Source organism: Typopeltis vanoorti, chromosome 2 (genome assembly GCF_054136105.1).
Source record: "Typopeltis vanoorti isolate ZY-2024b chromosome 2, IOZ_Tvanoo_1.0, whole genome shotgun sequence".
In the NCBI taxonomy this organism is placed as follows: domain Eukaryota; kingdom Metazoa; phylum Arthropoda; class Arachnida; order Uropygi; family Thelyphonidae; genus Typopeltis; species Typopeltis vanoorti.
In genome coordinates this window covers 106,018,424-106,033,136 of record NC_143550.1, presented here as the reverse complement: position 1 = coordinate 106,033,136, position 14,713 = coordinate 106,018,424, and the positions used below count along the sequence as shown (strand labels likewise).

Here is a 14,713-nt window from a genome sequence, read left to right as displayed (position 1 = left end):
AAAATAACGTAAAAAAAAAATCAAAAGCCTGTCTGGTGCAATCACATCACACACCGCATTACAACTAGTGATTCGTTATTCAAATAATTCTGTACTCATTTTAAATTAATTTCTTTTCATTTAGCAAAGATTTTTCAAACTTTCCTGTTATAAAAAAGTCATATTTATTAGTAACGATTTCAATCTAATTTCTTTAGACTAAGGTCGGTGTATTATGTCTGTTTATTTCATGCGTTCTTCCTTTTAGTTTGCCTATTCTGTGGGTGTGAACCCCCCCCACACACACACCACCACTTCGTATGAGAAAATGCCTTCTTTTTTTTTTTTTGCCTTGAATTATACTTGTTTTTACGCCTTCTTTATCCATTATACCTTCGGAAACCTGTGGTTTAATTTTCCGCAAAGAAATGCTTTGGCTACGAATGTGCTCTGAAAATCTTGAGGGAGAATAAACTGATTTTGTTTTGAACTCAGTGTTTTGTCAAACTCCATTCGGCTTATTCTGAGTATTTTTATTAACAGAACTACACCAGAGAAAAATAAGATGTTCCCCCCCCGCCCTTTTTTTTTTTTTTTTTTTTTAACTTCTCATACAAATTAATCCCAAGTTCTAAGAATATCTCTGGAGAGGGCAGCGCTCATCAGGTGGCGACACTAGATAACAGAACTAATTACAATGGTCACCATTATTAACACTGATCATTGTTGATGAGATCGCATTGTTACTTTTGTATAAAAAAAGACACCAGTTTATGCTATTTTTGATGAAAAAGTTGCCTTTTATCTGCTATTAAAAATTACTATTTACTGTTTTCAAGGTTACCACAATAGCACATAACGCTATTCGATCATGTTTCATGTTCATTTTTTTCCCTGTTCTTGCACATTTTGTTTAACTATGCACAACTCTGAGAAATAAATGTCAATTCTTTATGGCTGTAGATTCGAAGCAGCTGTTATTTTATTTTTTATTTTTTGTTCGGTGTCATTGATGGATCTTTATTCGGGCCTTGACTTATTTTTCTATTTTCAGACTCAGAAAATAGCTTTCCCTTTTAAAAGATTCGGTTAAATCGCTTGTCTATTTTTGTATGTCGATGTTTTATTTTTGAACCCAAGTTCACCGAGCTTCTTTTCGGTGTGTGTGTGGGGGGGGGGGGGGGGGAGTAGTGAGAAAAGGGGGCTACTTTCTGAGAGTTGCAACTACGGCTCAGTGATTTTTATCCATGCAACGCTAATGGAATGAACCCTTTTATTCCGAAATTGAGGATAAACCTTTTTTATATCATATTCCTATTAAACAGGCGTTTCATGTGTGAGCTATCTAATATAAGCGAAAAGCTTGCTTGGGTTTATTGATTTCAACTACTACGACTATTTCATGCTTCACTTAAAAAAAAAATTTGATGTCGTTTTTAAACGAACGAGACAGAGTTGAGTGAATAATAATATTAATGGAAAAAGCTATTTTTGAATTTTAGTTGAGTGTAAATCACCCACGATTGATCTATACTTTTAGGGGATAATATCTCTATATTTTAAGGATATTTGTAATGTAGAAGGATGGATTTGTATTACTTTTCTAATGTTAGTGTGTAGTACTATTTACACGTTTAATATATTTTTTTTTCCCTTTAAACATATTAATTATTCTCCAGTGTGTATTTGCTGATACGTTTCTGTTCTTCCCAGAGCCGGTTGCGATGTCAATAGTCATTGGCATTGTAGTAGGATGTCTAATTCTGCTAGTCGTCATCGTATTAGTTGTCCTATATCTTCTAAAATCTGAAAAGATGTGTTTCAATCGTAAGTAATTTTTCTTCTTTTAATGTAAAAAAAAAAAAAAAATTGAAGAGTATTTCATTATTTTTGAGTTTTGTTTACGATATGTTGGATTTTTTATTTATTTTATATTTATTTATTTATTTTGCTTTCATTTTTGTTATGTTTTCTTATTTTGACTGTTTAGTTTTCTAAACGAGATTATTTAAATATCAACAATACTGAAATCGACACGTTTCATGCGTCACGAGCAGAAATTATTTTTGCATCTAATTTTATTTTGTATGCCACGCGCGACATCTATTGTTGACTTAATGGTTTTTTTCATTTCCCGGAAGATTAAAAAAATAAATAAATAAATAAATAAATAAATTAACTTTCCAGTTAGAGTTGAAAATGATCAGAAATAGCAACTAAAAAATTGTATTACTTATGCATTTCTAATAAGAATAAAAAATACATATCCTATATGTACAAATATATATTTTCAAAGAAATATCTTTTTTTTTTTTTTTATCGTAAATCCTGTGGGTGTATTTGAATAGTGTCCATAAGTGTGTACTTCTTACATCAGTGCTGCGGGTTTTTTTTCCATTCCCATTTCGCATCCCAGCTGCTATGGGCATACCGTACGGACTGCATTCCGCCATTTTCCGATTCGTTGATGTCCACTCTAGTGGGAACCAAACACGTTCATTCGCACTGACTACTGCTGATCTTCAGGCTGGTGCGCGCACACATACACAAAAGAGAGAGAGAGAGAGAGAAAGGAAAATACTGTGATGCTACACTGCGTAGATTTTTTTTTTTTTATGTTACTATTGATTTCTTTCCTTTTTGCTGATAATGCTTCTGGGGGTAACCGTTCAAATCTTACTGACGGAGTATCGGATAGCGAGCGTTTTTTTTTCTATTTCATTTAAAGATAGCGTCGGGGAATGATTCTTTTTTTTTTTTTTTTTCTGTTGTTGTCTACAGGGAGATTTCAAAGACAGTTGATTTATTTTGAACGTAATGTCCGAGTTGAAAGTAATGTCAATAAGCATAGCGTTAAGTGCTTCCGAGGGAAAAAAAAAAAAAAAAAAAAAAAAAAATATTACTAATGAACTATACACTCAAACTCTTTCTGTGTGCTGATTTTCGTTTTTCTCTGTGTCGGTTTGTGCTTTTTCTGTTTTCTTTATCTTTCGTTTTCGCTCTCTGTTATATTATGTCTACATCATAACACTTTAATGTTAATTAAAGTCAAGTAAAAATCGGAAAAAAAATTTGGGTGGGTCAACTTCGGTATAATAAGTATTTTACAGATTTTCTGACACGAAAAAGTCTCAGTGGTTTAGCCAATGTGTGTGTGTGTGTGCTGTTCCGTCTACATACAAGCAGAGCAGTTCGGCTAAACATTTATTTTGCAGACGCAGCAGTTTTGTGTCTTCTTTCGTTGCATTTGGCTTAGCTGTCTACTATAATCACACGGCATAGTAAGTTGTTGGATGGCAACGTCACAATTAATGGTGGCATTAAAAGAAAACAACAACAAAAAAAAAAAAACCATCCGAACGCTACCACTTTTGTGATACGCTACTACGCGTAAGGATGGTCTGCAGCACCGCCCACATCTGTACGTGCTCCTTGCCCATGTCTTGTTTCATTACAGCAATGTTTGATTCCGTCCGTTGCCTTTTTATATAAAAAGCTGCTAGAACCTGTTTGAATTACGGGTTTTGCTTTTTTTTTTTTTTTTTTTTTTTTTGCCGAGTGTTTACCTCCCGCACGCGGGTTGTTGTCCACATTGTCTAGCTTCTGAAATCTACTGAGAAATGTAGCATTCTCTAGCTATCATAGTAATACAGTTGATATCGTGACAGTATAAAGATTGAAGCCAAAAAAAAAAAAAAAAATGTTTTTCATGCATTCGTCCCTTTCTTTCAATATTTAATTGGAACTTTTGTAGCTCCGAGACACAATCGCGACCTACTATGTAAATATTGATGTACCTGTTGGAGATGGTATTCTTCTATGCAGAAACCTCTTTTATTGCTTGATGTTGTAAATAAATTAGTTGCCATCCGTCCCTTTTTTTGTCATTTTTCTCCAACTAAGCTTGCTTGCAAGCTACAGAGACATTTGTTGCAAGATTGCAGCAATCCCAGGGATATCTGCCGGTGTATCGTGTAGACTGATACATTATTAGTGAACTACATTTCTTCACTTTCTTTTGAGCTTGCTTTTATCTCCTTTGGTGATACTTATCCCATAAAATATGTATGTTAAAAAAATCTGAGTAAGGGGGTTAACAAATTTAGAAGCCTTTTATTGTTCGGTATAATTAGTTTTTTTTTTTTTTTTTTAATCAATGGCAGTATGCTTGTTGTTGCTATAATTTGAGAGGGATGATGCCTCAATAGAGTAGCTTTAGGGACACAGGAGCATTTCTTTAAGTTCGAAAGACCTGGGTTCGAATCCCATATTGGACGGATAAAACTTCTTATCGGGGCTTTTTAGTGTTAGATGAAAAACACGGATTTTCCTAATCAGGAGAACATGCAACTAGCCTCATCACCTTAATTGGTACTCCAACAGTAATTCTAATGGATTCTAGTTATAATTCCAAAGGATCCAGTTAATTGGTTCCTAAATTGAATGAGACGAGGGACTGCAACAGTTCCCTCATTGAATCTATTGTAGTACCGAGAAACTTACCCTCCTAATTTTTCAGTACTTAGCTTGATGCTTGATTTGTGTGTGTGCGTGTGTGTGTGTGGATGGATGCTTTATGACAGAGCACTTGTTTTTCATATAAAAATCTTTAAAAAATCTAAAATATATTATATTTTCGACCAATTTGGCTGAAAATACTCATAGGACCTTAACGGACACTAAGAAACCAATTCTGTTTCAAGTTTAATCTAAACAGCTAAACGATGTCACTTACAGATGGTCTGATTCCAGAAACGATTATATTCCAAATTGGGTCCCAATCGGTTCGGTGCGTCGCTCTAATACACTTTATCTATTGAGGAGAAAAATAAGAATAATGTTTTAGCAGCTTTTTTTCTATTTTCTAATTGAATTTCAAATTTAGCAAGTTCTCCTGCATATCAACCCTTAACCTCGGCTTAAAGAATGTCAAATTTGTCGTAATTATTCTATTATAAAGAATAGTCAGTATCTCGCTACAGCACTTCCATAAGTCATTGCCTATCCTTGATCAGTGTTCTTTCTCTGTGTTATAATTGCAGTTCGTGCTGTGAAAACTGTCGGTTTGTTTTATCGGCATGTTTTATATCATTGCTTGAATATACAAATTACCTTTATCTCTCTCTCTCTCTCTCTCTCTCTCTCAATAGCGCTAAATCACAATCGTTCTTTTATTTCTACCGACGAAAAATGTCATTTATTTTTGGGAATTGATAAAAATCCTAAAGTTTTTCTACTTTAAATGAAACATATTATTACATTGAATTGCATTTTCTATACATATTTGCATTGCTAAACGAACAAACGAATGTTTTTAGTCAGAAGATTTTTTAATACTTCGAAGGCTTTCGTTTCCATTGTTATTTGTAATGGAATTTTATTTTAACGTTCCATTGTTATTTAATGAAGTTAGATATCTTAACGGGAGGAGTGATTTTTAATTGTTGACTAGAACATATTGGAATTCTGACATTTTGCCAACGCTTTTTTTTTTTTTTTTTTTTTTTTTTTTTTTTTGAGGCGTAGAGACTGTTTCCTACTCGTTGGCAGTCGTTGTGGTACAATATTTGCTCAGCATAAAATAATTTTGGCGATCCCTTAGGTGTCTAATAATAATAACGCAATTCAAATAGTTTGACATTTCTGTTCTCTCTCTCTCAATGTGTGCCGATGTTTAAAATGGGGTGTTCAAATAACTGATATCAAAAGGTCAATAGAGGTGTCATGTAAACGAATATATGAATAATTCCAAAAAAAAAAAAAAGAAAGAAAAAGAAAGAAAGAAAGAAAAAAGCTTTATCGAATATGTTAAAGTAATAATTCATTTATCGTTCCATCATTATTGCGACTTAGGTATTTTATTAACGAAAACATATTCATAAGTAAGGAATAAATTATAGATTTTTTTTTTATTTCTCGTTTACGTATCAGGCCGAATGGCCAATCAGATCACTGCTGTGTTTTAAGCCTGGTTTGTTTGTTTTTGAATAGGAAAATAGTTTCTAGGAGGAATTTGTGACCTTCGTATCAAACCAATTCAACTCACCTTCAGTTGAAAAGTATTTATAATGGTTATTTGCACTTTAAACTGGATTCGAACCCAAATTTTGACCAACAAATTGACAATCTTCCACAGAAATGCTCCAAGAATAAATAACTTTTACTCTGAAGGAGGTGCTCTGCACGTAGGGCATTCGTCTCGATTAACCTTACAGTAGAGTGTTGACAAATTCAGAGTGTTGTGTCAGGAGAATTAATCACACTGCATTTGTTCTTTCTCATTAAGTTTTTTGCTAGTATGACTCATTGATTTGCTGGTATGATTCAGTGACAGCACCCTATTGTTGCAATCAAACATGCATTGCTAATAGCATTTCCATTCATTAAAAATGCGTAGATCGCTTTTTAACTCTGAAAATATATTCATAAAGATTTCTCATAGAAGATATTAACGAACGTTGCTTATCTGATGAGTCTAGTATATTGTGAAACCGGTTTCGTCATAGGTATCGTGGGAATTTTTCGAAATCTTTTAACCCGTCTCATTTTCCGTGCAGCGTCTCCCAGTGACAACGAACTCACGGATTCTCTTCTCCCCCCCCCCCCCCCACCCCTCCTGTCGTACAACGGTTTTATGTCCATTCACATTTCGACAATGTGCAGATCCTGCTGAACACAATAAACGCTATCCAGCTATTTAAGATAACATTGAGAACAATCATTGAACCTTATCTTAAAAAGAAAATATCATTCTCCTACCTTTTTTTATTTTAATTGGCGAACTCGGTAAAAACGTGTTTATCTTACAAATAACGAATTAAAGTTTTTTTTTTTTGCTTGTTTTCATTACTCTGCAAATGAAATCACCAAGAAGGGTTTCTTTTTTCTTTCTTTCTTTTTTTTTTTCTAATGTTTATTATATCCCTCGCATTATTAGATTTATTTTATATTTTATTTTATTATTATTTTAATTTGTTTTTATTTTCTCTTAGTTTAAATTTCTGAGTTATGAATTGTCTTGTTTAGCTGTTAAAGGTAATGTGCATGCGCACAAAACTATGTGGACAAAACAGCAGGTCAGTGCAGTTAAAAATAAAACGACTGTCCAAAGTAGTATAACAATATAAGCCAGAATTAACTAAGGAATGATCTGAATTGCATCCTAACTCGGGTACATAGACTTACACATTTATGTGAAAGAAACTTGACAGAAGACAACAATGGGTGCCAGATTGCACATAATTTCAGAATGAAGACATGGCTTTCAGACCTAGTTAGCTGAGTGGATAGTATCTGCGATTCGTGGATTCAAATCCCACCGTGGGCATGGATGTTTGTGAATGTCTCCGTTGTAGATGATTTTCATCGTCCGGTGTGATGCCGCCATGTTTAGTGGAAGCCTGAAGTGGATTTAAGTCCTATTTGGTGTCTAAAAGAGTTCTCAAATTATCTGACTTCAGCCTACCCATGGTACTTAATATTAGTGCTAGAGGTTTGCAAACTTTCGTGGGTAGGATTGACATATTTAATTATATATGCCTTTAAGGCCAATATACAAGTAGAAACAAATCATAAGACAAAGAGAGAGAAGTATATGTACCTATAAAAACCATCAATTTCCTTTCCATTCGTAGATAACTCTTGATCTGCAAGTTAAGCATAGGACTGCTTACTTAGCGTCCGAGTTCACTTGACCTTAATCTTACCCCTATTCTCCTTTGATGGATGTAGGCTATGTCGAAGAACGTACCTGCATTCTTCCACCATCAGTAACGTGGAATGAACTTAATGCTTTCTGGAAGCCACCTCATCAGCGAGTGTGAGATGTTAGTTAGGACTTGGCTGAAGTTTATATACAGGGTGGATATTTGTTGTCTTACGATATGTATAGATCTTTAACACTGCCAGATGGCGTTTGATATTATTAATAACGTCAATTCAAAAGTATAATCCATTGTAATCCACCAGGTCTTTAAGAAACACTGCATTTTAAAATAAGTAATACAAAATTCTCGTGGAAAGGCTTAGACATTGGTTATACATTCTTACTAAATAGCTTAAGGAAATTACAACGTACAATAGAATACATTTTAATACACTTCCAATATTTCGGAAACGTCACGTTGCTATTATCACAGGAACTTAAATACAAGACACGTGCACACAAAGCACAACACACACAGTAAATGAGGAACGAAGCAGGAAGCTATTCTTTCTCCTAAAAGTCCGGATGGTGCCCCTTAGCAGGCAATGTTGGTATTCTTGGCCGATTGGGCTGAAGGTCTTCTGATGTAGGTTTTCCAAATTTGGGGCAGTTTCATGCAACCAAATTTGTTGAGGTTTGGATTGCTTCTTAGGGCTGAGGCTGATTCCATGATTAGCCTTTCGTATTTGAATTTACTATGGTGTATTATCGTGGGTTTCTTCCACCATATTCTATGGCGGGTATCCAGCGCATGGTCTGCAAGACCAGAGTGGCTGTATTGGTGAAACCGGATGTAGTCCTTGTGTTCTGAAATTCTGATATTCGCTGTCCTGCCTGTTTGGCCAAAGTAGATAGCTTACAGCTGCAAGGGACCTAGTAAACACCAGGTAAGTCTAGGGGAAGTGATTGGTCTTTAGTGGAGCGGATAAGGGACTCCAATTTTCTATATGGTCTGTAACACGAGGTCAAGTCATGTTTTTTTAGGATTTTGGTAATTTTTTCCCGAGGAGCCTCGGATATAGAGAATGGTGACGGATTTAGAGTAATCCTTGTTGCGAAGAGGGGGGGAGGAGGGTTGTGGTTTATTGGTTTCAATATTTTTTGGATTTTTTGGGGGGGGGGGGTAGCCATTGGCTAAGCAAGTGTTGAGAATGTGGTTAGGGCATTGTCATTTGAACAGATAAGTTTAGCCCTATTGTGTAGTGTCTCAATGACTCCATATTGTTGTGAGGGGGGGGATTGATGGTGAATGTATCTGCCTTTATGGGTGGGTTTTCTATAAACTGAGAAAACCAAGGTTCCATCAGGCTGGCGGGTGACTAGTGTGTCTAAGAAATGGAGGCTGTTGTTTTTCTCCTTTCCCAGGGTGAACTTGATTCTGAGTTGTTGGTTGTTTAAGTAAGTTTCTCCTTCCTAACATAGTTAAGCAACCGACACCCCAGAATCAAGTTCACCCTGGAAGAAGAAACAAAACAACTGCTTGTTTTTTTTTTCAACTCTCAACCTTCCTTTCTTAGACACACTAGTCACCTGCCAGCTGGATGGAACCTTGGTTTTCTCAGTTTATAGAAAACTCACCCATACAGGCAGATACATTCACCAACAATTGCTTCCCTCTCACAACAATATGGAGTCATTGAGACACTACACAACAGGGCTAAACTTATCTGTTCAAATGACAATACCCTAACCACAGAACTACACCACATTCTCAACACTTCCTTAGCCATTGGCTACCCCTCCTCCCCCCAAAAAATCCAAAAAATATTGAAACCAATAAACCACAACCCTCCTCCCCCCCCTCTTCGCAACAAGGATTACTCTAAATCCGTCACCATTCTCTATATCTGAGGCACCTCGGAAAAAAATTACCAAAATCCTAAAAAAACATGACTTGACCTCGTGTTACAGACCATATAGAAAATTGGAGTCCCTTGTCCGCTCCACTAAAGACCAATCACTTCCCCTAGACCTACCTGGTGTTTACCAGGTCCTGCCTGTTTGGCCAAAGTAGGACAGCTGTAAGCTGTCCTACTTTAGCCAAACAGGCAGGACAGCGAATATCAGAATTTCAGAACACAAGGACTACATCCGGTTTCACCAATACAGCCACTCTCGTCTTTCAGACGATGCGCTGGATACCCGCAATAGAATACGGTGGAAGAAACCCACGATAATACACCGTAGTAAATTCAAATACGAAAGGCAATTCATGGAATCAGCCTCAGACCTAAGAAACAATCCAAACCTCAACAAATGTGGTTGCATGAAACTGCCCCAAATTTGGAAAAACCTACATCAGAAAACCTTCAGCCCAATCGGCCAAGAAAACCAACATTGCCCGCAAGGAGGCACCATCAGGACTTTTAGGAAAAAGAATACCTTCCTGTTTCGTTCCTCATTTACTGTGTGTTGTGCTTTGTGTGCACGTGTCTTGTATTTAAGTTCCTGTGATAATGGCAACGTGACGTTTCCGAAATATTGGAAGTGTATTAAAATTTATTTTAATGTATATTCTATTGTTCGTTGTCATTTCCTTAAGCTATTTAGTAAGTAATACAAATATGGCGACTATGGAATTGATTAATCTCTGCCTTTTTGTCCACGTAGTTATATATCCAGAGTTGAACAAATAATACTACTAACAATACGCCTCGTTTGAAAGTTTATGAACTACAAAGGAGCTTTAAAAGAGTTATTCTTAATAGTTGAATCATACATCATCTTGTTTGTTAACTAATATCGATGATGAAGAAATACCATACTTAAAAACGTGGTTACGACCATCGAAGCATTACTGAATATTTGAACTGTTTGCTCCAGTGTAGTTTCATAATCTCTTCAAATATGCCGAAGCAGTCTGTTTTTTGAGGCCTAATAACATTTAGGCCTCAAAAAACTGCACTCTATTTATTGTTCAACCCTAGTTTTGAAACTTAGACATTGTACATGCATGAAAATTAAATTTGCTCTCAGATAAAGCCTTTATTGATATAAATACCTTAAATATAATCACTGTTTTATTACGTGGATTTATTTTACAGAGCACTCAAGAGTTACTAATTACACTGAAAGGTTGGTATTCCAATTACGTGTACTCGTTTAACTTTCCATAAACCTTCCTTTACGTAAGCACAATTTTATCTTTCAGTGGAAATTAATAATTCTTTTGAAATCGCTCTTAATTAACATAGGTTAAGGTAATTTCTATTTTAATTTGGAAATAATACTTTTTATATTAAAAAAAATTCATAATGTAATTCGAAATGAAACATTTGTTAGATTAAAATTTCACACAATTTAAATTACTATAAATGTATTTAGAGGTATGATACTTAATAAATTAATTTTAAAATGTAATACTTTCTTATTTCGTTTTATTTTAAGCGGCATATGTACTTTATAGTTTCTCTGCAAGTATATTTCTCGATCTATAATAGAGAAATCACTGAGTTATATTAAATAAACAGTTATCAGTTATTTCTGGGCATGTATTCGAAAATGGTTGTTAATTATTGTGGTAGCTGTGCTGTTATATTTAGGAGCGGTCTTCTAAAACATGATTTGGTCTGCACTTATGTAAAAGGAAAGAGCAACTGACTTGTGGTCATCATCTAGTTTTCAGTTGGTTCAAGAGAAGGCTCATACCCGGATTCATTTGCAGTTGATTGTTGGTAAGAAAAGTTGAAGAGATGTAGGAAGAGAGAAAAGAGTAGTGTAGTGGAGCGATAAAATCTCAGTAAAAGATAATCATAATCGTCTTAGAACTGAGGCAGTGAAAAAAACTTTACCTCTCATTTCAGCACAAAATGGACACAATGGGGAGTTATAAACAAAATAATGAAATCCTAGCCTGGAATAAATTAAATTCTGTTTATTTAATTGAAAAGGTGTACCACACGAAGGACAAAATGTATAATATTTTTTTGTGTAGAGAAGGACACGCGTTTGGCTTTTTTTTAATTTTTTTATTTTATTTTTATTTTTTAGGACAGAGTACTTTTGGTATTTTAATAGTAGCAGTAGGCTACAATCCTGAAGTTCAATGGCTCTCTGAGTACACCCTGTGTACTATCATGCTGCCACTTCACTCACCGAATGACGTTATAGTGCGCATGCTCGTAATATGTTGTGCTTCGTTTATGATATTTTGAGTTGTTTACTGTACTTCGAGAGGAAAGTACTATATTTGGAGATCTATAATCTCAGATCTAATTATAAACCTATAATCTTGGCATGTTATATTTTCTCTTCCATTTATCCCCTTCTTCGCCTTATAACTTTTCTTACCAGCAACCAACCTGAAATGATCCCTGCTACAAAATTCCTTGGAAATGATATCAAATCATAGGTAAGATTTTATCATTTCAATATTCCAAATTAAACTATGTTTTTGAAGATTGAAATGATATCAAATCATAGGTAAGATTTTATCATTTCAATATTCCAAATTAAACTATGTTTTTGAAGATTAAGCCAAAATATAATCTTTCTATCAGAATAATTACGTTTATCGGAGCAGAGTTAGCCGAGGATAGGCCTAATTTTTTTCTATGAAAGAACTCGCACTCTGGCATTTGAACTACCCCACTTCTGTTCTTTTATTAAAGATATTGGTTTCTATTTTCACTCTTTTATATCTATTTTTTGTACACTTTGCTGTCATTTTCAGGAGTTGTGTCCTGTCGTATATCACCTGAACTACAACTTACTTGAAACTAAACTGCAGCACTTGATAATCTGGAAGTAGGAGTTTCTTGTGTCCTGTTTTAACTGAAGACATAAATTACAATTAAGCAGTTCTGGATTTGCCCCAGTGAGCTTACTCTCATATGAAAATGCTGCATTTAGTCATTACGGTCCTGCTCCTTTCGTATTTTCAAAAATTAAAAGCGTTTAATTTTCTGAAAGAGAATGAAAGAACTTGCACTTTGCGAGTTCTTTCTCTCTCTCTCTCTCTTCTTCATTTATAATCTCAACAACTTCACAGTGTAATATTTTCCCAACTGTCTTTCTTTCTTGTTCGTTTTCCTAATATGAATTAGGCAGAGTTAATATTTTAATAATTAATCAAGTTGCATTTATAGTTACGCACTCATTAGATATTTATTATATAGAAAAACGCAGTGATTAAAATCGTTCATAGTATAAAATACTGTAGTACCTATTTGAATAAATAATTCTCCTTTAGTGATAATAGGTTAATGCTTGTAAAGTTCTCTAAATAATTAATTCACAACCTCAATTCATAAGGTAATACCTTAAAAAAAAAAACGGCTGGAAATGTTTAAAAAGAAACATTTGTTTCCGAGAGTAAACACACGCACATAAGTCTTCAAAACTAATGTCGGATCACGATAATGTAACTTAATGAGAATATCATTGAAAATAGCAACCTACATTGAAATATGACCCTTCATTCAGAGCGGAATATAATCAAGTCTAAGGGTATATAAAATTGCGTGGGGGGGGACAAAGTTGGAGACAAATAATTACATCAATAAATTAAATTTTTTTTTCACAAGTAGATCGCCGTCCCCCCCCCCCTCATGCGGACGCCCAACATATGTATATATGTTGACACAATCCAGGCTGTTAAATTTGCCTCGTTACCTCAGCACAGGTGACGATATCATAGAGTTAAGATACACCCAGTTTGAAATTCCTCTCCGATACTGCATACATCTTTTCCAACGAAAGTCGCCATCCATAATGAGAAAAGCATCTCATACAGTCTAACGCGATTGCTGATATTATTACAGTAGATATGCAGTGCAGTCCAACATGAAGGGGGCAGAAACAATGTCCTCTATAATCTTCACTCTCTCCCACGTCTTGAGATTCCAAGACTCTCCAAAGCGGCTGCTATGGTGTTAGTAGCTGCTTGTCGGACACTAGTGAGGGAAAAAGATGTGGTCGATTGACTAGCCTCAAATCTACTGATGCAATCCCTCATACATGTTTTCCACGGTCACGCTGGCGGAGATAGTATTATTGTAGAGGCGTAGGAGATATGTTTTACTTGTCAAATCTGAACCCTCTGTCGTGTATTGACCAGTGCGTGCAAGCAGCTCGTAGACGACATCGACTCTATTGTGTTGCCACAGATCCCAGAACAGTATTTTGTCACCAGGCACACTAGGACTCATCCATCTTGAATTATCGGCAAATTCATTGGATTTGAGCCGAATCGAGTACTGTAGAATATTCTGCAACGTGCTGTAAGACATATAGGCATTGCACCTTCCTCCATTTAAGGACTATGGAATTCCTTGCAAACAGCATGGCTACAGGTCCACGGCGATGTTATTACACATTTAGCGGAATCAATGTCACTCGATCAATCGATTCGAGTACAGGCGTTATCTGTGCGAAGACCGGCCTAACACGATATTAAACAGGAAGTAGTCATTTAATATTTATACGATTCTAGCTATAACATCGATTGGAAAACAAACTACATCAATATGATAAACTAGAAAGTTTAGTTTGTTTACAAAAAAAAAAAGATAAAATGAAATCCGCTGTTATTAAAGATATAGCAGTTTTACGAAAGAATAGCAGTATGCATCTTTATTTAGGAACTAAAAGATTATATATTTTCATAACACATTGCCTCCAGAGGTGTTGCCATATGTAGAAGCCATTTATAAAAGCTTTATTAGCAAAAGAATATTATATTATAATATCAAATTAATTATTTTAATGATCAAGTTAAAAAACAGACGAAATAATTAAATTTCTTTAAAAAAAAAATTCCTTTTAACTAATACACCTTTTATTTGTTTCTCATACTAAAATATATTAAATAGCGTGTATGCGGTGATTAATACCCTTGGAGGGTAATGGATGGCAATGCTGTAGCTAATGAAGTTCTAACTGAGGCTCGGTTATTGCTATTACCCTCCTGCCATGATCAGAACCTTAATAGCTCAATAACACCTTATTCCTACACTGACCTCTTCAGATAACGGGGAAGATGAAAAGCATTCTTGCTTCGCCCCTTTAAACCAGTCCTTATAAGGATTA

General features: G+C 35.1%; 1 protein-coding gene across 1 annotated transcript in view; it reads left to right on the top strand.

The window, feature by feature from the left end:
- Positions 1–14,713, top strand: part of LOC150109310 (irregular chiasm C-roughest protein-like) — a 167,638-nt gene that overhangs the window by 125,941 nt on the left and 26,984 nt on the right. Inside the window, exon 9 of the mRNA XM_090407296.1 lies at positions 1,693–1,806. Coding sequence (XP_090263422.1) covers positions 1,693–1,806 — 114 coding nt within the window. The remainder of the gene's footprint in view (positions 1–1,692; positions 1,807–14,713) is intronic.